The following is a 25,515-nucleotide window of genomic DNA, read 5'->3' as shown; positions in this document are numbered from 1 at the left end:
CCAAGAGTTGTCTTCTTGACATTGATGCGCTTGGTCATGATGACGTCCTTCTTCTTCAACCAGCTGCGCCAAGTGCCCCAATCAATGCCATTGGCCTTCGCATAGCCCTTCGATGAGGACAAAGCTGGGTCGAATCCTGCCAAGAGCTTTCGGCGGTCAGCGATGGTGTACTTCTGCCGCATGCGCATGGGGCCGATGAAAGACGCGGCAAATTGTCGCGGCAGGTTCAAACTGGCCAATCAAAGAAGGCTATAAAATGAGCTGACTTTCATGATCGTGAGCGGTTCATACAGTATATTCAATACAGCAGTGGTATATATATTGCCATGCACGTCAAAAAGAATTGATATAATAACTAATTTGACTACTTTGACCGTTTGAGCAGCATCCCATGGACGTACTAAGGTTCCAGCGCACACAGACTATCTGGTTTATTGTACATCAACACGAGGTATTGAACCCTGTACCGCCTGCACTGCAAGCGGACGCATCACCACGTGAGCTATTTCCCTTTTCGTATATTAGCGCCTGGAGCAATGCTGTTTCCTTTTTTCAGGCAGGCCGATGCGACATACAAATATCCATACATTATTGTAATGGACTTATTACTATAGACCCCGTCGTGACGGCTATTGCGTGGTTTAGCTTTATGAAATAATACTAAACTTCACGTATCATGTCATGCTTGTCGTCGTAGCTACAAATGTCACCTATTGGCCAAAATTACGTAAATTCTGCATAGACTCATCAAGTGCACGCGCAATATTAATATTCGCGAATTGTCGATGTGTACCACGGGGTAAACATTACCGTCTTTCCCTGTATTTCGGATAGAAGTAACGTTACCTCGATATTGGTGAAGAGCACAGTTTTTGCTCAAGACATAAATGACCAATTTTGGGGCCTACGGCAGTGTATCAATGGTACCGGTATTGTATTCCTCTCATATCCGGAATACCTGTAGTAATCTATTCTTAATCCATGTGCCTATAGATGTCTTGTTCCTGCTAGTGACCGGTTGGCTCCCAACCCGTAGAAGGATGTCAGTCTACGCCCTTTCCACCGGGTATGGGTGAATATGATCACGATTATAACCAATCCGACCCGAGGACATGATTACCAGCCAATTATACTTGCATTATGTTGTTTTTCGAGAACATTTCAGCCAATCGATGTACTGTATACGTAATTGCTAGGACAAGATCGGACCAGTTCGGACAGATTTTGTCCGAATGGATCACAAAATATGAATATGTGCAATACAAACGCTAGCATTAACACATATTTTCCTGCATATAATATTGTGTTCGGACAATTGGTAGCAACCACTTTGGCATATCATTCTGCATGGGGATCCAAGATCTTGTGCCTGTAACACGACCAAGGCGAAGGCTACAGCGATCAAGTCATTTACGCGCTTTGTCACAGAAGAGAATGTAACAATGGAATACATTCATGCACAATTTGCTCTTGACCCTATTGACGTTGCCATTGAACGTGTGCTTGACAAGTTTGGGTCGTATTTGGCATTCCTCGACACCAAGGCTGGGAAACAGATCGCTCCGAACACAGTCATGTCGTACTACCGCCACGTCAAGCTGTGGCTGATTGAACTCTACCAACTTAGCGCCGCCGTCTCCGCCAAGCTGTTGAAAATGGGCTCAACCCTCGACCGGTACTGCATGAAACGCAACTCGGGCGGGTTTATCAAGAAGGCCCCAGCGTGCACTATGGACCACCTCCGTACTCTCTTGGTCTACCAGTACTCAACCGCGAAGAATCCTACCGACTACCAGGATGCCGCTCTGTTGTGCCTGTTATGATACCTTTTTGGCCGTGCGTCGGACCTGTCGTCACTCCAGAAGGCAAACCTCACGGTCAGCGCTGCCGGCGTACTAATTGTGCGATCAGATGAACAAGGTTTGTCGTTGTATTACGATGAGAAATGCCTTGGCTGTCCCCTTACCGCAATGGCTGCTGCTGTGGTGATGCAATCGACGCCACATGCCGCCCTCCTTGGTAACTTACCATCCGTTGAGGCGCCAGTATAAGCAGAAGCGATGTCGTCGATCCCCTTAATTGACTTGCTCAACCAACCACTCGGAGCGGTCGTCGGGGTGCAGCCCATGGATGCAGCGGCTACAATGAAAGTGTCAGTTGCAGCTCATCCCGGAGTCCATAGTCACATCAACCGCCTGCTGAACCGCAGCTGCCAACCAGCTGGAGTCTTAGCTGATTTGACATCCCATTCCTTCCGCCGAGGAGGAGCCCAGTGTGCCAACGGATCGTCGAAGTTGTCGCCGCAATGGATTATTGACCGCGGCAGCTGGAACATGACAGCAACAAACAAGGCGTTTGCTTACGTTTTCAATACCTCCAACGAAGACAAGAAGGTTTCCTGCGTTTTGAGTGGTTGGCCGGCTGGGGCGACCGTCGTGGCTCCGTCGCTCGAGATTTTCGATGCTGCAACGAAGAAAGAGCTTGCACGGATGCAAGCGGTACTTTTCGCGTCTTGCATTGAAATGCAAGACAACAAGTACAACATCAACAATGAAGTCGTCACTCGGCTTATGGTGTACCTTACACGGTCCTAACCTATGCTAAAGGCGTTGTGTGCGTCGGCGCCACTTGTCACAAGAATCGAAACGGTGGCCAAGCAAGTTGGAGTCAACATCGAAGCCTTCGTCGCGTGGGGAACACTGCTGCGCAATCGCAAGGTTCAAGCAAGTGAAGCGGTATCGATGTCTACCATGAGTAGTTTTGCTGAGCAGCAGACTGACATGATACAAGTCCTCACCGAACAAAACAAGCGCCTGATGGACCGAATCCAAGATGTCGAGGCGACGTTGGCTGCTTCCGCGAGCACTGCAGGACAGTCAGTTGGAACAATGCCGCTCGCGAAGGGTGCAAAGCGGGATGCCAGTGTACCCGAGTCGGATGTGGTACCGGCGAAGAAGAGTCGAGGCGAAGCCATTATGCCGTCCACGTTGTGGTTTGAGTGGTTCACGCTGGTCCCACGTCCATGGAACCAAGGCAACGACGGCAACCGTCAACGCCGCTCGGACATGAAGCTGCTTGTTGACTTCATGCGGCTTTTCATCGAAGGTGGATACAGCCTAGATGAGCACAAGGATGGATACCGCGACGAAGTACTCAAGCTCGGGAAGTCAGCAGAGATGAAGTTGGGATTATATTTGAAAGAAAAAGGAATCAAAGCTAAGGCAGGCGGCGCGTGCTTGAAGAAACTGCGCGAGCTGCACTGTGCTGGGCACTTGGATGCCCACATTCAACGCTTTGACGCGCTGTTTCGTGCCGGGCTAGTCGAAGACCCATCGCCTTTGTCGTCGATTAACCAGCTACGACAATTGCAATTGAACGCTTCAATTTGATAAGTTTTAAATTGACAATACTTACATTTTGAAATATGTGTGCACTGAGCGCATGGGTCCACAAAGTGCAGCCTAGTTATTAAGTAGTTACCGGTTGTGAAGACAAGAAGGTCAGTACCTGATGAGTTACTGGTTTGAATGTTCAAGTACCATTTGGAACCACCGCAGGATTTTCGCCACCTTAGGTGGGGGGGACTTACATATCTGATCATTATACTAGAGCCCCCTTGGCGAGTAGAAGTTGCTTTTGAACTCGCAGTAAGGGTGGATAATCAGTACGCGCAACACAACAAAAGAAATGACAAAAAAAAGTTAAATTATATTTTGAATTTTAGCCCTCCAGCGACTCTAGCCGGAGCCTCCCCACGGTTATCGTTCGCGGTGCCTTGATCAAGATGGATGGTCGGCTCTAATCAAGGTAGACATGTCAGTATATTTCAATAAATCATATGAGAATGTAAAATTGTCGTACCGTAGCATCATCATGCCTAAAATAATACTGCTCCCGCGGTCGGCACCGTTGCGGCCGCGATCAAGCTGTCTTTTGCGTCCATGCTGCCAACGATGCTGCCGCGGCCACTTCGACGACCATGCTGCCACTTGCGCCGCAGCCATCGCCATGCCCATGCTGCCACTGCCAGCACCACTATCTCAACATGGATGTACCACTGCCGTCACCACCACCACTGCCATAATTGCCACGCACCACAGCTCAAATTGAGGTATGTGCGATATCTAGTTAATTTCTCAAATCCGATCCTTCTATTAATAGATATTCTCACCTTGAAGTAGATAGCAGGTGTTGTTGATATGTAAGTTTCACTATATGTAGAAGCAAGGTAAAAAACGATCCAGCAGAGAATAGAATGCACGAAGTTCCATTAATTGAAACATGTATGTTATGTTAACTGTAAGGTTCGGTCACCGCCTTTATAGCTGTTCTCCTAGTTATGGGCATAGACGCCCATCGAGGTTGCACTGGTGGTTTATGCTGCTGTGTGTGCGATATCACAACCACTGTTGGAAATGCAGCGTTATTCCAATTCATTATTATAGCTACCATGCATTTCTTCACATTGTATGGTGTTGCCAAACACCGTATTTTTATATAACGATGGTTGTTAGCGTTGATACTGGTTGATGTTTAGAGGGCTGGCGTCGGTGTTAGATGTTTAGGGTTGTCACGGGCGAAGTTGTTTTGTCGCCGACCTCTATCATTGTCTGGATCACGCGGGTGGAGTGTCCGTTCTAAACAAGTTAGTAGTAGTGATAGATTTCATTACTTAGGATGGTGTTGAAATACACCAGTACTTTGGATGACCACAGCTGATACGTGAGATGATAATGAGGTACTTTTCGATATTGCCGAATGATGAGTAACATACCGCAAGTCGCTGTCGTCGCAGTTGTCATCGTCGTTGTTGTCGTCGTCGCCACAGTTCCTAAACATGTTAGATGCGATTCATTTCCTTGTATTGGATGGTGTTGATGAACACCGAGGAAGTGGCGGCTACGAGTGAAATTGGGAAATGACTGCAGAACGACACTTTCATCCGCATAAATATACCGTACGAGTAGTCGGTTGGCTGCTGTGTTAAACCTAACCCGTGTTGCGATGGATTCAATTCTCATTCTTCAATTTGCATTGTTCGACGCACTTCGATTTTATTCGACCGCACACACTAACTTCGATTATCCAGTTCTCGGCCCATAGGCCATTAGAGCCAAATCTAAATCGCCCAACGATAGCACGTGAAGAATATAATCGAATTTCGTAGCAGAAGTTGACATGCGACATTCGGAGTACTTCAGTCAAAATAGAATTAAATTTTCTTGTCTCAATATACTTTATATACAAGTAATGTTTTGGAATATAATATCTCTTTTTATAATTGTCATATGTTATTTGATGTTGCAGGACTTCAGGCTCCAAACCTGCAGTACAGTGTAGTTTACCGGCAGCCCTTGCGAGCGTGAAGGATGAAGTAGTGCGTGTACTACGTAGTAATCATTAACGCTTTACCTATTTGAGCATGACCACTTGGTTACTGCGTTAGTACTAGTAAGGACTTGCGGTTGTCGTTGATGCGCAGTCTCTAGTTACGCTGTACCTATCCTATCATCGTTATTTTAATTACGTGAAGTAAGCTTGGCATTTGTATGCAGCAATTGTATTAATTCCTCAAATATTTCTGTGTCCGAAGCTCTGTCCGAATGGTTTTCACGTCCGAGTCGATATGGTATGGAAGGTATATGACAAATAAGGAATAATCATTTAGAAATGCGTCGTACCCGCTCAATTCTGTACAGTAGATGTGTCCCATTGAGGTTCATAGGATTTACCTGTCGAAATCTATGCCATGCCAAACATTCACATACTGTAGTACTACTCTGGTCCATAAAGATTGTCACGTTGTTTTGACTTGATTAAAGTGTGGACGACAGTAGAAAATATCTCGAAGTTTGTTTGGGATTCCAAAACTGCATATTCCTCAGCAATATTTATATTGTATTTTTTTAAACCTACAACTGTACTTGTTCTGGAGAATTCACCAGCGCCTCCAATTGAGATTCCTCTCCCAAACAACAATTCATCTAGAAAAGTGCATCTTCAAAAGTGGTCGCACTGCATTGTACATTGAATGTTACCAAGTCCGAAATGGTAGCATCCTTTTTTGTGTGGGGAAGCTTGTAGCCATTGCTACCCTTCATTTCAATAGACTTGTGCATGGCAATGTTATGAATGTTTTGCACAGGGTATCCATCGGCAATTCATAAAACGCAGCTTCCACAGCATCAATCAGCTCCTATTGATACTGTAGACTTTGAATACTGTTAAAGAAACCTAAGTCTAGCACATTAAGGTCTGGACCATTCTCTGGGTGATTTTCTACCATAATCCCTTGAACTCCGGGACTTTGCATCAAAGCAGTCGTAACGCAACGGTGAGGGCTCGCATTGTCCTGTTGAATGACCACGCCACGAGACTGGTCTCGCTGGAAACCTGGCCTTCATGGCTGGTACAACCTTGTCCACGATGGCGTTTCTCTAAACATCGCCGTTTACAGATACTGGAACTGTCACAGGAGGTCCCCTGACGCGGTTCTTGCTTGTGCGCTTTGCCGGGCCAACTTCTGCAAACGGCTACTAGTACACGCCAACTTTCCCGTCGAAATACGCATTCGTCGTGGGGTCACGACGGAGACGTGCAACATCTGCCAAAAACATCGGCGCGCCTTTGTGTTGTCTTGGGTGAGCAGCGGCTTGACGTAGCTCGAACGTGCCTCGAGTCGTTTGGTTTCGCTTTGGTATGTTTGATTGGTACACCAAAGAACGGAGGGTTTGCCGAGCAAAATGCGGAACCGATTTTATGCTTTTCTTGATGTCTTCGGATGAGCGTACCTTTTTACGCCAAACATTGCCTAAAGAAGTAAACCCGTATAAACACATACTTCTATAAGTCCATAAATTCGACAGGAAGTATTAAATTTTGCAGAATTTACCCTTGAGTTGGGATGCAACATGTGCAACCTCATTGCCGTCGGCGAGGGACAATCGTTCTCGTACCCACACACGAGATATGGTGCACCAATGACACTCATACCAAGCAAGGTCCTGAAAAGCTCCGTACGGAAGCTTTCCATGTGACGACCTCTCTAACAGCGTATCGTAGACGACACGACCCTGGACCGCCGTCAGGTTTCCTCGCGCTGGTCGGACGCCAGGCGGACTCAGACAGGTAGCGGAAGTTGTGGTAGCCGTCGACAGCGTAGCTGGCATGAGGATTTTGGTTGAAGGCGTAATATCCAAAACAGTACTATTAATAGTAACCTTCTTAATATAATATATCACGGTGTATCATGAGTTCGAATAACTTTCTTAGTGCAATGCGTGAAATATGATGCAGTGTGGTTGAATAACCTTCTCAAAATTGTCAAGTGAGCGCATTTTGCAGGGTGCTGTCACCCACACTTAAGAGGATATATGACCTCATATGTGCGCTTCGGTGTCTGACCAATCAGCGGCCATCTCCTCGTAGGTAGCCAAGAGGGTAGGGGAAATACTCCACACTATTCATCCTAACTCACTCTTCGCGTTCCCCTGTTCTCCTGCGCTCTTGTCCTCCTGGACATCCGATGTACCCTGTCGCTACCCTCCTCTTCCTCTTCTAAGTGCTTGGGCCTACTTTGCCTTCTTGACAGGTTATGAGTCCTCACTCAACCTCTGCACCGCTCTACAATGTGCCTCCTCTGGACGACCAGAACATAACGTTTCTTGAATGGAAGCCGTTGTTCGTTAGCCAAGCCGATGGCCATGAATTTACTCAATTCTACCTCAACAAGGCATATGTGCCTTCGGACCTTATCTTGAGTATCCTGGATGACGACTCCAAATCGACAAGCTACTCGGTCGACGCGGATTTGACTGGTGATGACCTAAGTGCTCGACACAAGGCGATCGCTACTCTTATCCAATCGGTACATAGTACTACTCTGAAGAAGGAAACTGCCAAGGCGCTGTCTCGTTTACGTGCTTTGGCGCTAACGGCGCTGACGTTTCTCAACTCGTCAGTGGTGAACTCCCTATGAAAGCTGTTCTCCAACATTCCCTGTCCTTTTAATCTTTTTGAGTCAATTGTGTATTGGTTCGAGAATAACCCATTCGCCTGCGACCCTGCGGTGCTTAATGCCCAATCCCAGATGATCAAGTACCACGATGGTGACTGTCTGGACACTCTCTTGGCCGAAGTCAAGTCTATCGGGCTGCCATGATCCATTCATCGGTCGACATCGCAGTGTTTGATTACGATGCATTTATTACATGGTGTAACTATCGAAGTGTTTTTAGACAAAAAGAAAATCTGGGACCTTTTTCGTGCTATTTCGAGCAACGCCAAGGCATCGGGTCAGCCATCTCCGTTGCATGCATCGACACGACCATTAAGGACGGCCTCGCGACGTGATACTTTCGTTCCCTTGCGCTTGGCAACATGGAACTGCCGAATCAGCGCACACTCGCTCGCACCATAACAACGCTACTGCCGTCGACGCTGCCTCTAGTCCGGTTGGGCTAGTCACGTCACGCTCGTTATCATCGTATGCCCACCACAAGTGCCATAATCACCCTGGCCCTGTGTGCTTGTATTGTGGCAACACTGCTCATGTACTAGCCAACTGCAAGCCCCTCGCTTCGGATTCTGCCCACGGCACCAAGCGCGATGGATTCCCCCAACACGTTTTTGACAAGCACCACAAGAAAAACTCGCGGCGTTTGTCCTCGCGGAAGAGTCGTGATGATCACCCCCGTCGCGATGACCATTCACGGTGTGACTACCAGGACCGGGGCGACGGCTATGGGCGCGGTGTCGGGTATGCTGGTGTTCCACGCAGACGAAATCCTCTCTCCAAGCACGGTGCTCCTCGAAGTCGAAGCCGTGGTCGTGATGGCAAAGATCGCACTAGTAATTGGCGTGACAGCGGCTATGGTGACCGCAGCCGTCAAATTACTTCGATCCTGCATGAAAATTCTAGCACATTCGATGCCCATGGCAGAACCTCTAAGGATTTAATTACCCCCGCATCCGACAATCGTGATCGCAACCGTCATCGTGACCATACGTCCCTCGACAAACGTGGTCGCATCATTAGTGCTGATTCTGCGCCCTCCGGGCAACGTGATGACAACCCTACAAGTAGCAGTCGATCTCCGGTTCGTACTCGAGCAATAGTAGCACCGAACGTCGAAGTCAATTTTACCACTCCTTCCGACCTTTCTTTTGGTTCACGAGACCTCAGTGTCGATGACTGCCCTCGAAGCAACTGCGGCGTTCTCCACCACTTATTGCTCCACCCTATGGTGATGATCCGTCTGCGCGTGCTACCGCTACGCCGGATGGTGGACAAACCGTGACTTTGCTAGCCCCTGTCGCTGATGACGATGTTACTCCTGGTATGTGTATTCGATTGTACCCCCCTCAAAACCACTGGGATTTGCCAAGCCAACCTGCCCTTGAACATGTGCGGAGGTTGCCAACTGCAATCACTTGACATTCATTCTTCACTCAGTGACGCCCCACCTACTACCCTTGTCCGCATTTCATTTGCTTTACCACCACGTTGTGTGGATTCCACTGTGGTATATCAGCAAGCAATTTGCCCTCAAGGTCGCCCTCACGCAATGTACGCCAAACATCGGTGATCCTGACCCCCCCTCCGTCGTACACCCACCTGGCAAGTTTGCTACTCTTACCCATCATTGGATAGTGGACTCTGGAGCTACTAGAACACACACTCCCAAAATAACTCTCGAAGAGAAAGAGTTACTTAATAATGGAGCAAAGCGACTTAAAGAAGTTACTGGATAGAGTTGAAAAAAGAAAAGAGAAACATAAATACAAACTCCTATACCCGCTGTTTTTTTGTGTTGCTAGTGTTAAGTGTTTCGAGAAACACAAAAACGGAAACACAAGTAACTCAGTAGTTTGTATTTGGTCGAACTGGTTAAACACAAAAAAACAAAATCACAAGTAACTCAGTAGTTTGATTTTGGTCAGACATGGAAACACGGAAACATTTCAAATTTGACAAATTGATTTCCATAGAGAAATCTGAAAAAGATAAATACTGTTTTAAACGTCTTTTAAACACTTGTGATACGTTTTCGAGGGGGTCGATTGCAGGGACAGCCTGGTCCACCTTCAAACGCCCACATGGAATGGCATGGAAGGAAAACAACCCCATTGCGTTGTTGGACGCACGAACTTCGCGGATAGGCGTTGTGATGGTGCACATACCATGGGTGGGGAGAACAATGGGATATCCATCGTCGCTGGCATGTGCCACGGAGAGTAGATTGAATCTCAATTGAGGGCAATGGAAACCAAACTTGAGGCGGTGGGCCCGCGAACCATGGGAAGCGTGACGTCGGTGACAGACATTAGCGTTTCCATAGAAATGAAGGCATATCCAACTACGGGGAGCTTTGACCCGTTGCCGACAGTAAGCGATAGCGCGCAAGGCACATAGCACGCAAAATAATCCTGGTACGGGATGCACGAGCTTGTGGCGCTTGACCACGATCCAGTGCGGTAGACCGCCGAGGAAGGGGTATCACGGTTCCCAGGGCTAGAAGCAACGCCTGTCAATATGACGTTGAGGGCGAACTGTTTGTTTGCAGCCACCCACATGGATTGTCAGTGATTCAGCCCGATGCCGTTCAGTAGTTCATACTGTATCCCGGAGTAACCTCGTCCAAAATAGAATGTGGGGCGTCGGCGTCACGCTGGGGCGGTGATGGAGTCCGGCACAAACGCTTCGAGGGTTGGTGATGGTTATCTCAGTACACATGACGACCCAAAGCATCGAGATTAGTAGTGATCTCGACACGAGCAATTCGTCGGACACAGAAGAACTGGGGGTTTTGGTGGAGTAATAACCACATAACCAAGTCGACCATGGGGCAGGGGATTATGCGTCCTGTTGCGGGTACCAATTGGAGGCTGGTCACGACGGGTAGGAGTAGCACCATGACCAACAGCGTCACGACGGACCAGACAACCAGCACGATGGTCAGGCAACACAGAGGCATGTACACAAGGGTAACACAGGTATCGGAAGACGAAACAACGTCACGGCGGCGACATCCAAGGCCAGTAAATCAACGTATGCTGATTGGACAGATTTTAATTCATTATTACTTTTTACCCTTCTTAAATTAATGCATAATACTACTCTGGTCCGGAATAATTGTTGTACTCGTCTTGTCTTTGGGAGAATTTCTCTAGTATTTTGTCAATTCACGATCTGAATGGCTTGACGGAAAGCGCAATGTAAGAGCTTTGATCGCTGTACTTTGAATGCCAAAATTCGGTGGGATTCCTGAGATACACATCACCAAAATGGTGCAAACGCAAAAATCAGGAGATCACACACCCGCTGAGAGTTCATTTCTCAAATAATCACCACACAACCACAACTACTAGTCTCCTCTGGTCCATACTATGCCTCAAGGATCATCGCGCTCTCGGTCGACCTCTGTGGTCGATGCCTCCACCCGTCGCAACCTCAGCGACGACGAGCGAATTGCAGCCTACCAGCTATTCCTGGAACATTCCCTTAATGGTGAACTTCTTAGAGGTGCATTTGTGACTACGTCGAAGTTCTTTGGTTCCCACTGGAGCACCATATCTCGATTGTGGTCGCGTGGACGGTTGTCCAAAGGCGGCGGTGCCGCTCTTGCCAACGTCGCCGCGCGACGCAAGGGTAAATTCTCTCAAACTCTATTTTGTCGAAACGCATCGAATTGTGCAGTTATTAACTTATGAGGGGTTACCATTTTAGGCAATTGTGGTGCAAAGAAAGTCCGGTCAGCGAACAACATCAAGATTGCCATCAAGGCCGTACCCCACGAAGGTCGAAAAACCCTCCTCTCAACGGCAGCGAAGTCGGGCATCCCCAAGTCTACCATTTTGCGTCACATTAAGAAGTCCACTGGCCTCAAAGCGGGATCAAGTCAAGTCAAGCCACTCGTCACGGACTACCCCAAGGCGGCGCGAATTCGGCTAGCTATGAGCTTCCTGCAACCCCAGTTACGGAAAGACCACGTCTTCGATGTGCACGTTGATGAGAAGTGGTTTTGCGTAACCAAGGTCAAGAGAACACTCTATCTCTACGACGACGAAGTGCTAGCTGAGAGGGCCGCGAAGTGCATCACGAAGGTCGTGTTTTTGGCGGTCGTTGTCCGCCCTCGTTACGACCCCCACAAGAAGAAAATGTTCGACGGCAAGATTGGCATTTGTCCGTTCGATGAAAAAGTGGTCGCGCTGTGCACAAGCAAGAATCGTTCGAAAGGCGTCCTCGAGCTGAAGGCCCAGAACGTAGACGTCCAAGCGCACCAGGACATGATCATGAACGAGGTCGTGTCAGCGATCCAAGGCAAGATGCCAAGGCATCTGTCTGTTAGGTTGCAGCAAGACAACGCAAGTCCCCCCACGTGTGTGACGACCAAGCTGATTGCACAACTGTCAAGGGGCGGAATTTGACCAAGATTCCAACGACACTAACTGGGTAACGGTCGTACCCTGTTCCCCGGGGTACTATTCTACTGATCTCCCCCCTTAAACGAAACGGGGTAAACTTGATAATTTTTGAAACTTTATATTATCCAACCATATCGGAAGGTGATGACTTTTTCAAAATTCGAACACTTGAATCGTTTGGCATTGAAATGGATGACATCATTTCCACTGTGAGAAACTGCTGGAGACGCACTGGCATACTCAGCTCTGACTTGGAGACGCCCAGCGCTTGAATGCATGTATAAATGGTTGGTTCAGACAGCCTGCAAATACCTCTAAGAGTTAATTTACTGTGTGAATTGCATAATTTGCTCCGTTTCGTTTAAGGGTGGAGATCAGTAGAGTACTCCTGGACCGACCCTGCATTACCTCGGTACCTTGCGGACCAACTTCAACCTGTCGCCAAGGATTTTGCATGACCGTAGAATACTTGAACGACGGAAAGTACAACGTCATTGCTTCTGCTAGATAAGTAACCTTGACTTTCACTTCTTCCCTTCTTCCCACACTTGTGCCTGGTCTTACGTTCGCCTGCGCCGCGCCTACCCTGTGGATTCTTTTATCGTCAAATCCCCGTGACACAACATGGCGTTGACAGCATCGAAGTCGCCAACCAGCCACCAAATAGCCCGGATTTTAATGTCCTAGACTTAAGATTTTTAAAATTCTATTCAAAGGTCACTCGGTCAATTGGTGATCTGATAGCTGCTGTAGATGAGGCGTTTTATGAATTGCCAGTTGACATCCTGGGCAAGACGTTCATAACTTTGCAGAATGTCGTTTCAAAGTCCAATACAAATCGCAAGACGTTTCTCACCGCGGAGTATACTTTAATCAAGTAAAAACCATGCAACATCTATTCTCGACCAGAGTAGTACTAGTATTATTATATATTATTCTCAGCTGTCGACATACTGTTTTATTATTAATACGTAGTAGTATTTGTATTAATGTTTGAATGTAGGGAATTAATTACACCATGGCAACTCTTTTATTGCTATCCGTATTCGGATAAACGACATATCACTGTCTAACTCGAATTACGCCATACGGTATTACATGTACAGTACAAGTAACATAGTGTGTACTTTGAGATGCCCTTAACGTTCCCGGTACTCTGAAATCGCTACGATTGTCCCATGAAGCCAGTCGGTCAATCGAAGCCATCGATAGCCCAGTTCATGAAGTCTGTCGTCTCCAATTCTTCGCTTCGCAGTGAACACCCCAGTCATCAAAGTGTTTGAGATTAGTTACTGTACGTCCTATTCGGACATTTTAGCAGCATTCATGCTGCGTAATACATACTTCTTTGTATGATTGAAGTGGCATGTATTATGAAAACACATCCATCCACCGCATGTTTTTAGCGCCTGATGTATATTCAAAGGATTTAAATACCTTCATATGTGTATACTATTAAGTACTTGGCAATAAAAATTTCCTACTAGGGCTGGGATTGGTCAGCCACCCTTGTGAGCAATGCCCCACGAGAGAGACTGAACTCGCCATCCTTATTTTCCGTAGCGAAAATGCCGCCTGCTAATGCGTTCCATGGCAACCAACAGCATCATGGCGGTGGAAGTAGCGCTGTGGCATCCTCGTCCGAGTACTCTCAGCACAGCCATCTCCACGAGAGTAGCCAGCCACCCGAAGAGTATGAGATCGACCACCAACTTTTGGCACGCTACGAGCGTCTGAACCACGAACTCGAACAAATGTCGCGGCTACAGCGAAGTCGTCATCGCAACCACAGTTGGGACCGTGTCGACAGTACCCGTGCTGGGTCTCGCACTATGAGCGGAATCTTTAGTTCCCGCGGCGGCAACACAAGCACCCGGGTCACCAGTGCCCGGGGTTCATCCCGCGGAATGAGCTTTCGCATGCTCACGTCGACGACGCCAAGCGAGCGCAGTGGGCCACACACCATGCGTGGCGGTGGTGGACTCTTCTCCAGTTCCCGCGGCGGCGGTATGTATCCTCCGTCACGTTGCCATCGTAGTGCTGATCGTACAGTTGTAGGGCTACTCGCGAGCACCCGCGCCGCCAAGGTGGAGATTCCCACGCCATACGAAGAGGAATGGGTCGCGCTGTCAAAAGAATTGGAAAAAGCGCGAAAAATGTGCATCGAAAAACGGGCGGTGCAGTCGGATTTATTGGAAAAAATTGAAAAGTACGAAACTTCGGCGATTCGGCGGTTTTTTGCCGTCAACAAGGAAAAACGAGTCGAGAAGCTCAAGGGCAAGCTAAGCAAGCAGCTTCAGGAAGCCGAGGCCGCGGAAGAGTCGCTGCTCAAGCTCGAGCGCCGCAGCATGAGCATGTCCGAGGTGGTCCACCACTTCCCGCCGCCGTCCATGTCATATACGTCCATGCGCGGCGCGTCCTCCAAGAGCCTCCACGATCCATCGAGACATGTGCTTGCCGATCCCCTCGACGTGGAACTCCATGAACGACAAGAACTGCTCGAACAAGAGAAGCGGGACATCCTAAACAACGTGTTCAATGCGTTCGTAGTTCCGGATGTGAACCGGTTGAAAGCGCACATTGCAGTTGCCAAGTCCGAGCTCAAAGCTGGCGAGTCCGTCAAGAAGCAAGTGGACGAGGTGTACGCCATGTACCGCGCGGCATTTTCGCTCCTTCGCGCGGCGCTCGCGTCCATCGTCGGCAACGCGTACCAGCACAGCATGAAGGAGTTCATCCAAGGGCCGTACCCACAGGCCATCGAAGCTGGTCGGCTCGTGGAAGGCGCGGGACTGCTCATCCAGCCAGAAGCCAAGCGGAAGTACCCCGACTTTGCGCCGACGATCACCGGCATCCAACTACCCAAGTTCCCGACGTCCATGAAGGACCTGGCGCGGCCTGGCGCGCTCTTGACCATGGAACCCGGGGTCATGGAGAGCGCAGACATGGACCGACGACTCAAGCGCGCCGAGAGTGTGATCGTCAAGATGCAGCAACTCGTGAACCGCAACCTCGAGTGCCTTGAGCAGTGGCGCGGCCTCCTCGAGAAGGACCGCCATCAAGCAGAAGCCACGGGCAGATCCCTTGAAGCCCAGCTGGACAAGAAAATGAACACGTTTGTCCACAGCATGGCCGCGTAGCTCCGTCGCTCGCTCGCTCGTTCGTCCTATTAATAATGTCACCTGTGCCTCCTGTACATATATGTCGACTCGGCGGCTTCCACTGCTAATATCACGTCGTTAATATGTAGAATAGGATTGGTATTTCACCGATTTTTTGATGTATGGGGCCAGTAGAATGATCCCAAATATGAGCGTTTTCCGACAGAATATTTGCCGAATCTACTAACAACATGGTAGTGCATCAATTATTAACACTGTTTTTGGCCGAGTTTGGGCCATGACTTCCAATCCCAGTAGCTCGAGAACGCAAAGTTAAAGTGCCAAAGTACCCGCTCACCTAGATACCATAAACGATTATTTTAATGCTGATATTGTCGATTTGATATACAAATTTGGGGAGGGGGTGCAATCGAATCGCGCCGACCAAACAGATCCACAATCGATCTGATTGGTTGAATTTCATTGAGAAATGGGTTTTGATTGGCTAATAATTTTGAGCGCATCTGAAGTAGCCAATCAAATCGATTTAAATTCCAACGAGAAACCACGCCACAACACAATGAAATTTCACTCGAAAGCACAATAGCACCCCAAGAGAATATTTAAAACGCCACCATTTTTTTAACGTATCATTGAGAATGGACTACATTTCAGATTTGTATTGAAATTAAATGTTTTGAGCTTTATGGTCACGACTTTTGAGGTGAACCTTGATGTTTGTTTTTGATTAAATTAATATGCAAAATAATTGGATCAATAATATAATTGCATGCATTTTGCAATACGTAATAAAAATGTATATGAATTTGGACTTGAGAGTCATTTCGCCAAATAGCTTACGAATCTATGTAATCTTGCACATACTATACATTACAACGACTAGTATATATGTGATTTTGCCCAATGCGGAGTTTGGATTGGCAGAAATTTGACATCATGTGATTTGATTGGCTCAGGCGGTTCTCTAATCGATTCTCAGTTTCGACTCGGATTTGACAATCGTATTGTCAAATTTGTTCCAAGTTGTGAGAGTAGAATTGAAAGGAACTTGCCAAATGTATTGGAGAATATCCTAGCCAATCAAAGCGCACTAATTAGAAATTTCATCCAATCATCGATTAGAATAGTTTGGCCCAGAAAAACGTTCATCTTCACAGTCAATAAGCATATATTCTGACTCGAATCCCAAATTTCATCGAAAAAGACAATATAAGTGTCATTTTCTATTTTGTGATACATTTATTTAGAGATATATATACAGTTGGAAACGAAATAAATTGGAGAAATATTCCGTTCAAATCGCATTTGAATTTGGGACCAACGGGCGGAAGCAACATGGTACGTTCGGGCAAATGGCTAATACCCTGATATGGGGTGTTTGTTCGCTGCAGAGCTCCGACCAGACAGCGGTGATCCGAGGGTGCATCAACCACAAGCTCCTGTCGCCAGGTACACGCACGCGCATATCCATGCCACTCCACCGACGTACATACCTACACAGGGTTGGGCAAACTGTACGTGAGCTACTACCGGCAAAAGGTGTTTGCCGACATATTGGAGAACGGGACGATGCGGTTCGATGGCAAGGTGTACGTGAACGCGTCGGCGCTGACGCTAGCAATGAAGCGGACGTTGAATCCGGCGATCAAGAGCGACCCAGGGTGGATGTCGCTGTTCGTGGCGGACACGAACAAGTGCCTCAAGGACATTCGAGAACAATGGATCGAGAAAATCACGCCGCCGCCTCCCACGTCGTCTTCGTCTACCCCTTCGCACTTTTCGTCTTCGACGTTGATGAAGTCCCAGGCCGCGATCCGCCCCAAGCAGCTCCTTCCGTCGTCCACGGGCCACCGCGAGGTACTCCCCCCGTTGTCTTCTCCTCTTGACATGTGTGTTTTCCTTGGCCAGATATGCCACACATGCAAGCGCGATCGAGGGCCGCTCCATGTCACGTGCGAGGCGTGCCGGCGCAGTTACCACAATGCGTGCATCTCGTCCACGTCCTTGGTACCTGTCATCCCCCACTTGATACCCTCTATGATGGTTTTGGTGGGTTGTAGACACCGTCAACCACGCCTTGGTATTGCGAAGGGTGCATTGAACAACACGTACGATAACGTCATCGCACAATCCCCACGTCACATGTCCATAACATAGTGCGCCATCGTGTTGAAGTTTTTACGCGATTTGCGCCACGTGGCCAAGTACTACGATGTGCAGCTTCCGTCTACTGCTGTGGAGGGCACCCAACCGACTGCTCCCGATGCCGTCGCTTCCACCGCCGACGGCCCGGCCCCCGCGACCCCCGAAGCGGCGGCAGCTCCATCTTCGAGCCCGTCGCTCCTCGCTCAAGTGGATACGTTGATTAACCAGTTGGAAACCCCCGCCACCCGCCTGGTACACCCTTTATCGCATGTTTTTGTTGACTGTTTGGAGATGTGTGGCCTGAGATGTGGTGTAGAACGTGCTGGCCAACAGCACGGGTGAGTTGCTTGTGCATTTGAGCCACTTAGACGTGGCGGCGGGGCTGCGGACGCTGGACGACCAGCTCGAGACCATCGCGGCCGCGTGTTCCCGCGACAACGAGCCGGACGATGTGTCCCAGATCCTGTCGCCCGGCGCCGAGGGCATTTTGAAGGTGCTGAATCTGCGACACGGTATCATGTCGGCGCGCTACCACGCCAAGCGGACCACGGCGGCGCTCACGACGCTGTCGGAGAAGCGCATTCGGTGCGTGATGGTGTCATGCGGAGAAATTCGTGGCCATTTGGAGAGATTGAATGATGTACACATATGTATTAGAGCCAGCGTCAAGGCACAGGCCAAGGTAGACGAAGCATTTGAAAAGGAGGACAAAGTCCGCTTGGAGTGGGAGACGCGGGTGCGCGAGGCCGCGACGGACGTACGCCACCAGCACACGCACATCACGCACATCAATGCGTTGGTGGACAACGCAGTACGCCATCGCAAGGTACGATTCATGGCCGAAATCAAGCAGTGGCTAGAACCAGTCTGTCTGGATGTGTTTGGTTTCTGCGATACAGTACGGTGGCCTTGGTGAGCAGAGTGGGGGGATTGTTGCTGGATCATTTTTGCCACCACACCTCGTGCAACATTGTTGTTGTTTCTACCACTACTAGTACTACTAGTACTACTAGTACTACTGCTATTGATATGGTTAGACCCTTCGCGCGACGAGCCTCAAGAACCGGTTCATTCCTGCGTATCGCATGGCCACGAAAGACTTGACCCTGAGCAGCGACCATCTGCTGATTACGATTGTGGCTGACAAACTCAAGGGCGTGGCGGCGTCGTTGAACGAGTGGGAGGCGATCCAACATCACTTTGACGCGATGCACGCGCTCTTGGTAGCGCAAAAGACCACGGGCCAGCCTACTACTACTACTAGTAGTAGTAGTAGTATTACTAGCCATGCGGCCAAAACCCCCGTGGACCCGGCGGAACGCCCGTTGAAATTGGCCAAGTTGGAGCTGGAGTTGCCCCGCCCGCCGTCGCTCAAGTTGGTCGACCGCCAATTGAAGGAAGTGGCCGCCAACTTGGCGGTGGTCCAGGTATATATCTATCTATATCCAAATGGCCACGAAAATATATTATGATGAGGTGATTCAGTATCGCAGGTTTTGGCGTGAAAAAGTGTGTTTTCTGATATATAACGTGTGACGGTGTTGTGTGTAGACGCATAAAACCAAAGCGCTCGAAACGTTGTCGGTTATCCAGCAGTCGTTTCAAAATCGCATTGGAGCGCCAGCGTCGAACGAATGGCAGGCGTTGATGGCGACGATGGCTGAGATGGTGCGCAAGTGTCAGCCCACTCCGGATGCCGCGCCTAGTACTAGTAGTAGTAGTAGTACCCCAGCAACGACGACCGACGCCGTCGAGACTCGACGAGCAACAGCATCCCCGACCCACTCTACCGTGGAAGGCCAAAGTGCCGTGGAGGACGAAGCTACTGCTGCTCCTACTAGCCAAACCAGCGATGTCGAAGGGAATGATGACCATGAGGCGGCGATGGGGAAGGATGGAACGGACGACGGACCGGAAGTGGTCTCGCTGGACGGTGACGATGATGATGATGACGTGGTGGAAGTGCTGGACGACGACGACGACGAAGAAGACGATGTGGACGATGCCGATTACGTCGAAGGCGAGCATCTGGACGACCAAGATCGGACTTCGGGGGGTTAAGCGGCGGTGGGAAACGAACCTGCCCGACCCCGACCGTGGCCTTCATAGTACAGTGTGGCTGGCGTAGCACCAGTATGTGGTTGGATCGAAGATTTACAAGGGTATTTTGGGTGGGTACTGTAGGAGATTGTCTTCTTAATATGCAACCAATTGACATGGGACTGAATCGAATAATTGGGCGTTGGGCAGTAGTGTGCGATGGAGGATAAGCTGGGCGTTGGTTGCCTAGCAACTTGCTTTCTCATCGTGTCACCTACTTGGATCGGTGCATGGATATAGGCAGGGGGCAGTCCATGGACTTGGGGATAACGACGGAACCCCGTTTTCCCTGGGACGACGCTGTTGGGGTTGTGAGTAGGGGAGAAATGCATGGGGCGGGTACTTCGGCAGGGGGGGAGGGGGCTGCAAACTGGTTTGGAAGAGGGGAGGCCGCCAGCACCATCGCCGCGGGGATGGAAAAGCCACTGGGAAATATTTTGCTTGTTTTCGGTGACAGTTTAACCGTTTGGAAGGCTACAAAAATGCAAACTTGATGAAAAGTGTATTATGCTATGGTTCTTCTTACGAAGAGATTTGGGCGGAGACGCGCATTTGGACGAGTTCCGGCTCAGACTGGGGGGATCCGACGACGCCATGTCGATGCTCAGCTCTGCAAAGTGCGCCGGTCGCAGGATATGCGACGCCGTTCCTGCTCTCTGCAGCCCTGTCCTGGTTTCCCACCCGTGGTCGCTAGCAGTTCTCACCATGAGTCTGTCTTGATAAAGGTTCACCGTTGGTACCGTGATTTCGGCGGGCTCTGCAGCGGCATATGTGCGTCGTCGTGGGTTGGGTAAAACTGGTGGCTTTCAATGTATTTATAGATCTGGTCGGTTTTCGTTGGTTCACCCTTGTCAAATGTCTACCACACGTTTCAAATGTCTGATTGTTGAATGCACACGTTTCAAATGTCTGATTGTTACATGCACATATTTCAAATGTCCATGTTGGCTTAAAACGCGTGTTTGTACGACGTCTGACGTGGCACGACGACCGCACGACTTTTGGCCAACGAATGGTGTTCCCTGACGACTGCGCGAGCGAGTTGTCGGGATCGATAAATATTGTGCTGGAAGAGTTGGTCAATGGTGGCCGTTGACTCGGTCGTGGTGGGTGGGACATGTCGGGATGGATATGTTGGACTACGCACGACTTCTGCTTTTGTTCGACGCACAGTATCCTTGGTCATGTACACTGTATACATGACAGAGACGACCAGTGTCAGTTGCAAGTACCCATATGACGATGGACATGTCAAAGTCGGGCCTACCGTCCGTGTCGATGGCGCGGCTGCTGCCTTGGAAGCCCCCTTGTGGGTTCCACTGAAACACTTTGGTATTGGACGCCATATCCGTAAAAATTTGACAGGCAATTTTACGGCTTTCACTGGCGTTGACGGGCTTGGGCTGAAGGGGGGCGGACGGTATGAACACTGTTGGAACGGGTTTGTCGCTTCGATCGACGAGAAGGTCCCAGTCTTCAACGAGGAACTTCTTGGCGCAAGTTGACACCATGATGGGCAGAACGGGCAGGGCTTGTACGCCCAAGCCCGAGGGATGGTTTACCGTCGGCATAGCGAAACTATCTAGTTCTAAACGCTCACATGTCGCTGAAGCATGGGGTTACTACAGTACCAGAAGGCTCCGTCAAGTTGAGGGCGGCCACGGCTCGTTTAAACGCAGCATGGCGCTGTTCTTGTTGCAATTGCCACTTTTTGGCAATCTGGGCAGCTCCTACCACACACTCCAGTCACCTCACGTTTCTCCGATGTAAACCGTACCACTGGTGGGCAGAAGGGACCGGAACGCAGTCAAGTGGGCGGCCTTGAGAACGTACACTTCGGCGGACGCGGTGACGACGGTGGCGTCCACTTTGGCTTTGACGCCGTCCGACAGGAGCAGCGGAAGCCCCAGCACCCCCCTCCGGATCACGCGCTCGACTTGGATGTCAATGGACTTCGTCGCCGAGGGCTTGAACTGGGGGTACACGGGCTGGTCGGGTACAGGCTCGAGCCACCGCTGGGTCACTTGAATGTCCCCCGACACGACAAAGTAGACAGATTCGATCGGCCGGTCCACACTCAGCACGCGGTAGCCAAAACTCAACTCGTGGCGCTCCAGCAGGTCGGAAAACGCGGCGATTTTAGCTTGCAGCCACTCAGCAAAGATGTCGACGCAGGGCAAAAATGCAATTTTTTGCGCTTTCGAATAAGTTGCGTAATGGTATGCCCGCAGCGTTCGCTGGTACACCTACATGGAAACGACCACCTTATATATTTTCGATATATGTTGATTGTACCAACGGAGAGTACTTACTTGTTTGGGGATTTCAATCAATTCACAAGGCCCACACGCAACGGCAGAGGCAGTTCGTCGCGCGTCCGATGAAAACATAGCCACCTGGATCATACCAATGTTAGAGGAGATCAATTCAATACTTTGAAGTATATATTTAAATATATATATATATTCGAACACATATGATACCTCGCCAAACCCGTCGCCTTCTGGGATAAAGTACAAAAATTGCCCTGCACCACCACCACCAACAACAACAATCAACCGAGGCTTTCGTATTGAACGTTATGAAAGTGGTCAGAACGTAATATATATATAATATATATATACGACACTCATGGATCGGTTGATCGATCGTAGTACCGAGAAAGGAGGGGTCGCTGCGGATGCATCGCATGGCGTGGCCGTGGTTGGTTTGCGCAATCGCTTTGGACTCTGGCGATATCCCGACGTAGATGCCAACGGCGCCCGTGAAGAGGATGTAGTAGAACTGCCCCACGTCCCCTTCCATGAACAAGCACGTCTTGTCCGCGTACGTCCGCAGCGCCATGTGCTGCACGAGGTCCTCCACCACACTTGGCTTCACCCCCACGAACGACTTGGTTTGAATCTGCAGCGCCCACGTCACCAGCGTGTCCACTTGAGCCGGCGTAAACACCATCGCAAATTCGTCATGCATTGCTTTTTCTTTGGCCAGAAGCAGGTCCTTGGTGGCTGTGCGCACGCGCTGGACAAAGTCGTCGCGGAGGCGGACGTTTTCGGCGGTCGTCACGTCCCTCCACTGTCGCAGGGCTTGGAGCTTCCGCTTGTTGTTCCATAGGACAATCACGGCGTTGCAGATGGTCGAGTTGCGATCGAGAAGCAACGACGTCGACGGGAAGTTGTTTGTGTGATGGTGGAGCAAGCTCGCGGCGGCGGAGGTGGATGCGGGGCGGACGAGGGGTGGGTGCGCAAAGGGGGTGCCCGATGGTGTCGGCAGCGGCACCAGCAGCCGCCGCGCGTGCGCGAGGGAGTCGTGGGACAGGGCGGACGCACGCGTCGTGAGCGACACGTGCTTCTGCACTACGGGGCGGGCCCCCATCGCCTGGAGCAGCTTGAACTGCTCGACGTTGGATTGGAGGCTGCTGCGACGGGGGGCTTCGGGCGTCGGCCGCTGCGTGCCTCCCCGTAGCAGCACAGCCGACGATGGTTTATCCATAGACATATATATGGATATGTACACCGGATGCTACACAACCAGCTAGCTACAGGAGTAAGTAGTATGTACTGGTGATTGCCAACTTCATATACCAGGCACCCGACACACGAAACGCAGGCTAAGTTTAGATAACGATACTCATGACCTCTGACATACTTCATGTATTTACAGTGTTTATGACTCCAGCATGACTTATGTGCATGCAAATGTCGTCGTGGTGGCGCTGTACAACGCTGACTCTCGGGGTGATTCTATGTACACTAAGTACTTCACCCCCTCGTAGTATGTATTAATACTAGGTCGGAAGTCGATTGAGTGTCGAAACACAAGTGCACAATAAACTTTTCATTACAATGGCAACTTGCTAAGCAAAGTCAAATATAGTCCGATGGGACGTTGGACTGTGACGTGGTATCCATCCAAGTTAAACTGTGACGTGGTCAATGTCGTGGTATCCATCCAAATCGTCGTCGTAGCTCTCGTCATCCTCGGCAAAGGTGGCACTTGGTTTCGGCAGCAGACCGGCCGTTTCGCCCGACGCTATTGGAACGGGAAACCTCGAGGACGAAGGCACGTGACGGCGGTCGTCCTTTTTCTTGCGGTGGAAGTGTCGAAGCAGAACCAACCCCGTCGCCGCCCCTGCCGCCACCGCCATCGCCACGACCAACACATCTACAACTCTCTATTCATCAGAGCTGTCTGTTTTTCCAACAGAGAGAAGTAGAATGTTACAGGTCCATGAGACAGAGTGCGCAATGTATGCTGTGACGGGGGTGTAGAGAAAGAGAGCGGCGGGTCTTGTAGTCGCGTCGGCTGCTGGCGGCACGGATGCGACGACGTACACAATGTAATCGCCCTTGGCCACGGAGGTGTGCAGGCGGGGGATGTGTCCGCCTGACGAGGCTCCGGATCGGTCCAAGGGGAGCCGCGCCATCGACGACGCCAAAAGACAGATGGGAGCAAGGACGGGAGCGGGAGCTGCATGGGCTACCACGGGAGAGAGGAAGACGGTGTAGATGCAGTCATTGCAGGTCGAAGCGACCAAGGAGGTGACGTCGACGGTGGTCGGGAGTTCAAATGCCACGGCAGACGATGTCGCATCCAGAGTCATGTTGGGTAACGAGTCGGCTGAGAACATGCGAGGATAGCCATGGGGAAACGTAAGTGAAGACGCGAACGACACGGCGACCTGCAAATCCATGTCCACGTCGGCCATGATCAGCACTACCATCGATTGAGAAGACATTGCAAAGCAGGAGAAGAAGCATTACCTCCTTGGATCTTGTATGGGTCGATAGTATAGTACAGGTCGTCAGGGCCATAGAAGACTGGACACAGGTTGGTGGCATTCGTCGTGGAGGGAGTCTCCTTGGCGAACGTGAAACACTGCAGCGCCGCTGTGGAGAGTGGGAACACGACGTTGTCGGTGGTGACCAGCGATACGTACATGGAGCCAGCACAAGCACTCAAAGATACCCCTAGAGAGAAGCTGCCGACAGGGTCCACCTCTGGGAACAGTGCATGTTTCAGAGGTGCAAGTGGCAGCAGTAGGTCTCGACCCTTCTTCACGGTCACAGGAAAGGAATGCGCCAGGTTCAAATCGTCCGGGTAGGTGTACGTGGGGAAGTTTCTTGGGACTGGCGGCAATGCCGATGCGTTGAAGGCAGCCTTTGCGAAGGACGCTACCACCGACAGTGCCAGGATACGCATCGTCGTCATTTTAGCATCAATCATCCGAAAGGCAGAGCCATATTATTATTATTGCATTTCCACAATGCGCTTACAAATATCAAGCTGTGTTGCCTAATTTATAAAACTTTCCTATGCCCAAAACCATTGGACAAAATGCATCCAATCAAATCCTCAATACTCAAGGACCAACGTTCCCAAATGTCATTTCCAAAGTAACGTACAGTAGTATGTTTAAGATGCATTAAAAATGGCCAATGGAATAGCTTGAGTTTTAGAGTAACCAATCGAATCACTAGAAAAATGAAATCACTAAAAACTAAGCAAAAACATATCGATTAAATAACCAGAAGAATGCCCAACCTTTCGGCTTCATGCAGCACTTTTCAGAGTTGAAATCCCGTTCCTAAGAGACGAGTAAGCTGCATTCTACGACGAGGTCTCTTTCAAGTGCACCATAAACTGGCCATCTACGTGCTAGGGACAAGTCGTCTCATGCGGACAACGCGATCGATAGCTTCATGCAGCGATTCCTTGAGTAGAC

General features: G+C 49.8%; 11 protein-coding genes across 14 annotated transcripts; 5 read left to right on the top strand and 6 right to left on the bottom strand.

Moving 5' to 3' along the window:
* Nucleotides 1–3,720: 3,720 nt before the first annotated feature.
* H257_02959 (hypothetical protein) lies at nt 3,721–4,802 on the bottom strand (the record flags this gene model as incomplete). The annotated part of the gene is made up of 3 exons (XM_009826817.1): nt 3,721–3,798; nt 3,890–4,035; nt 4,775–4,802. 3 exons carry the CDS (start codon nt 4,800–4,802, stop codon nt 3,721–3,723), a joined length of 252 nt encoding a protein of 83 aa, XP_009825119.1.
* A 1,667-nt stretch (nt 4,803–6,469) lies between these two features.
* On the bottom strand, nt 6,470–7,169 carry H257_02958 (hypothetical protein; the record flags this gene model as incomplete). The annotated part of the gene is made up of 2 exons (XM_009826816.1): nt 6,470–6,692; nt 7,021–7,169. 2 exons carry the CDS (start codon nt 7,167–7,169, stop codon nt 6,470–6,472), a joined length of 372 nt encoding a protein of 123 aa, XP_009825118.1.
* A 425-nt stretch (nt 7,170–7,594) lies between these two features.
* H257_02957 (hypothetical protein) lies at nt 7,595–8,161 on the top strand (the record flags this gene model as incomplete). The annotated part of the gene is made up of 2 exons (XM_009826815.1): nt 7,595–7,963; nt 8,042–8,161. 2 exons carry the CDS (start codon nt 7,595–7,597, stop codon nt 8,159–8,161), a joined length of 489 nt encoding a protein of 162 aa, XP_009825117.1.
* Nucleotides 8,162–8,682: 521 nt separating this feature from the next.
* Nucleotides 8,683–8,958, top strand: H257_02956 (hypothetical protein; the record flags this gene model as incomplete). The annotated part of the gene is made up of 1 exon (XM_009826814.1): nt 8,683–8,958. The coding sequence occupies one exon, from the start codon at nt 8,683–8,685 to the stop codon at nt 8,956–8,958; it is 276 nt and encodes a 91-aa protein (XP_009825116.1).
* A 1,290-nt stretch (nt 8,959–10,248) lies between these two features.
* On the bottom strand, nt 10,249–10,976 carry H257_02955 (hypothetical protein; the record flags this gene model as incomplete). The annotated part of the gene is made up of 2 exons (XM_009826813.1): nt 10,249–10,551; nt 10,878–10,976. 2 exons carry the CDS (start codon nt 10,974–10,976, stop codon nt 10,249–10,251), a joined length of 402 nt encoding a protein of 133 aa, XP_009825115.1.
* Nucleotides 10,977–11,388: 412 nt separating this feature from the next.
* H257_02954 (hypothetical protein) lies at nt 11,389–12,429 on the top strand (the record flags this gene model as incomplete). Its single annotated transcript, XM_009826812.1, has 2 exons — nt 11,389–11,650; nt 11,729–12,429. The coding sequence occupies 2 exons, from the start codon at nt 11,389–11,391 to the stop codon at nt 12,427–12,429; spliced, it is 963 nt and encodes a 320-aa protein (XP_009825114.1).
* Nucleotides 12,430–13,866: 1,437 nt separating this feature from the next.
* Nucleotides 13,867–15,692, top strand: H257_02953. 2 transcript variants are annotated; one of them, XM_009826811.1, is made up of 2 exons: nt 13,867–14,433; nt 14,485–15,692. In XM_009826811.1, the coding sequence occupies exons 1-2, from the start codon at nt 13,995–13,997 to the stop codon at nt 15,561–15,563; spliced, it is 1,518 nt and encodes a 505-aa protein (XP_009825113.1). In that variant the 5' UTR covers nt 13,867–13,994; the 3' UTR covers nt 15,564–15,692. The 2 variants fall into 2 exon arrangements, with proteins under 2 accessions (XP_009825113.1, XP_009825112.1); XM_009826810.1 differs by having other exon boundaries at nt 13,867–15,692.
* A 1,162-nt stretch (nt 15,693–16,854) lies between these two features.
* H257_02952 lies at nt 16,855–20,030 on the top strand. 2 transcript variants are annotated; one of them, XM_009826809.1, is made up of 10 exons: nt 16,855–16,883; nt 16,937–16,994; nt 17,047–17,402; nt 17,454–17,552; nt 17,606–17,653; nt 17,703–17,942; nt 18,007–18,275; nt 18,348–18,516; nt 18,728–19,117; nt 19,242–20,030. In XM_009826809.1, exons 1-10 carry the CDS (start codon nt 16,881–16,883, stop codon nt 19,749–19,751), a joined length of 2,142 nt encoding a protein of 713 aa, XP_009825111.1. In that variant the 5' UTR covers nt 16,855–16,880; the 3' UTR covers nt 19,752–20,030. The 2 variants fall into 2 exon arrangements, with proteins under 2 accessions (XP_009825111.1, XP_009825110.1); XM_009826808.1 differs by having other exon boundaries at nt 18,007–18,516.
* H257_02951 (hypothetical protein) lies at nt 20,005–20,497 on the bottom strand (the record flags this gene model as incomplete). Its single annotated transcript, XM_009826807.1, has 2 exons — nt 20,005–20,264; nt 20,317–20,497. 2 exons carry the CDS (start codon nt 20,495–20,497, stop codon nt 20,005–20,007), a joined length of 441 nt encoding a protein of 146 aa, XP_009825109.1.
* Nucleotides 20,498–20,675: 178 nt separating this feature from the next.
* On the bottom strand, nt 20,676–23,388 carry H257_02950 (hypothetical protein). The gene is made up of 7 exons (XM_009826806.1): nt 22,448–23,388; nt 22,274–22,317; nt 22,103–22,186; nt 21,568–22,036; nt 21,422–21,520; nt 21,058–21,372; nt 20,676–20,981 (listed from the first exon to the last, which is right to left on the bottom strand). The coding sequence occupies exons 1-7, from the start codon at nt 23,286–23,288 to the stop codon at nt 20,740–20,742; spliced, it is 2,094 nt and encodes a 697-aa protein (XP_009825108.1). The 5' UTR covers nt 23,289–23,388; the 3' UTR covers nt 20,676–20,739.
* Nucleotides 23,389–23,612: 224 nt separating this feature from the next.
* Nucleotides 23,613–25,018, bottom strand: H257_02949 (the record flags this gene model as incomplete). Of its 2 annotated transcripts, XM_009826804.1 has the most annotated exons (3): nt 23,613–23,954; nt 24,015–24,506; nt 24,554–25,018. In XM_009826804.1, coding segments are annotated over 3 exons (1,205 nt in total), but the record flags the coding sequence as incomplete, so codon positions are not given. The 2 variants fall into 2 exon arrangements, with proteins under 2 accessions (XP_009825106.1, XP_009825107.1); XM_009826805.1 differs by having other exon boundaries at nt 23,613–24,506.
* Between the last annotated feature and the right edge of the window lie 497 nt (nt 25,019–25,515).

This window comes from Aphanomyces astaci, assembly GCF_000520075.1.
Source record: "Aphanomyces astaci strain APO3 unplaced genomic scaffold supercont1.5, whole genome shotgun sequence".
Taxonomy (NCBI): Eukaryota; Oomycota; class Saprolegniomycetes; order Saprolegniales; family Verrucalvaceae; genus Aphanomyces; species Aphanomyces astaci.
Note: the sequence above shows the minus strand (reverse complement) of the source record. Positions and strands in the feature narration are given on the sequence as shown.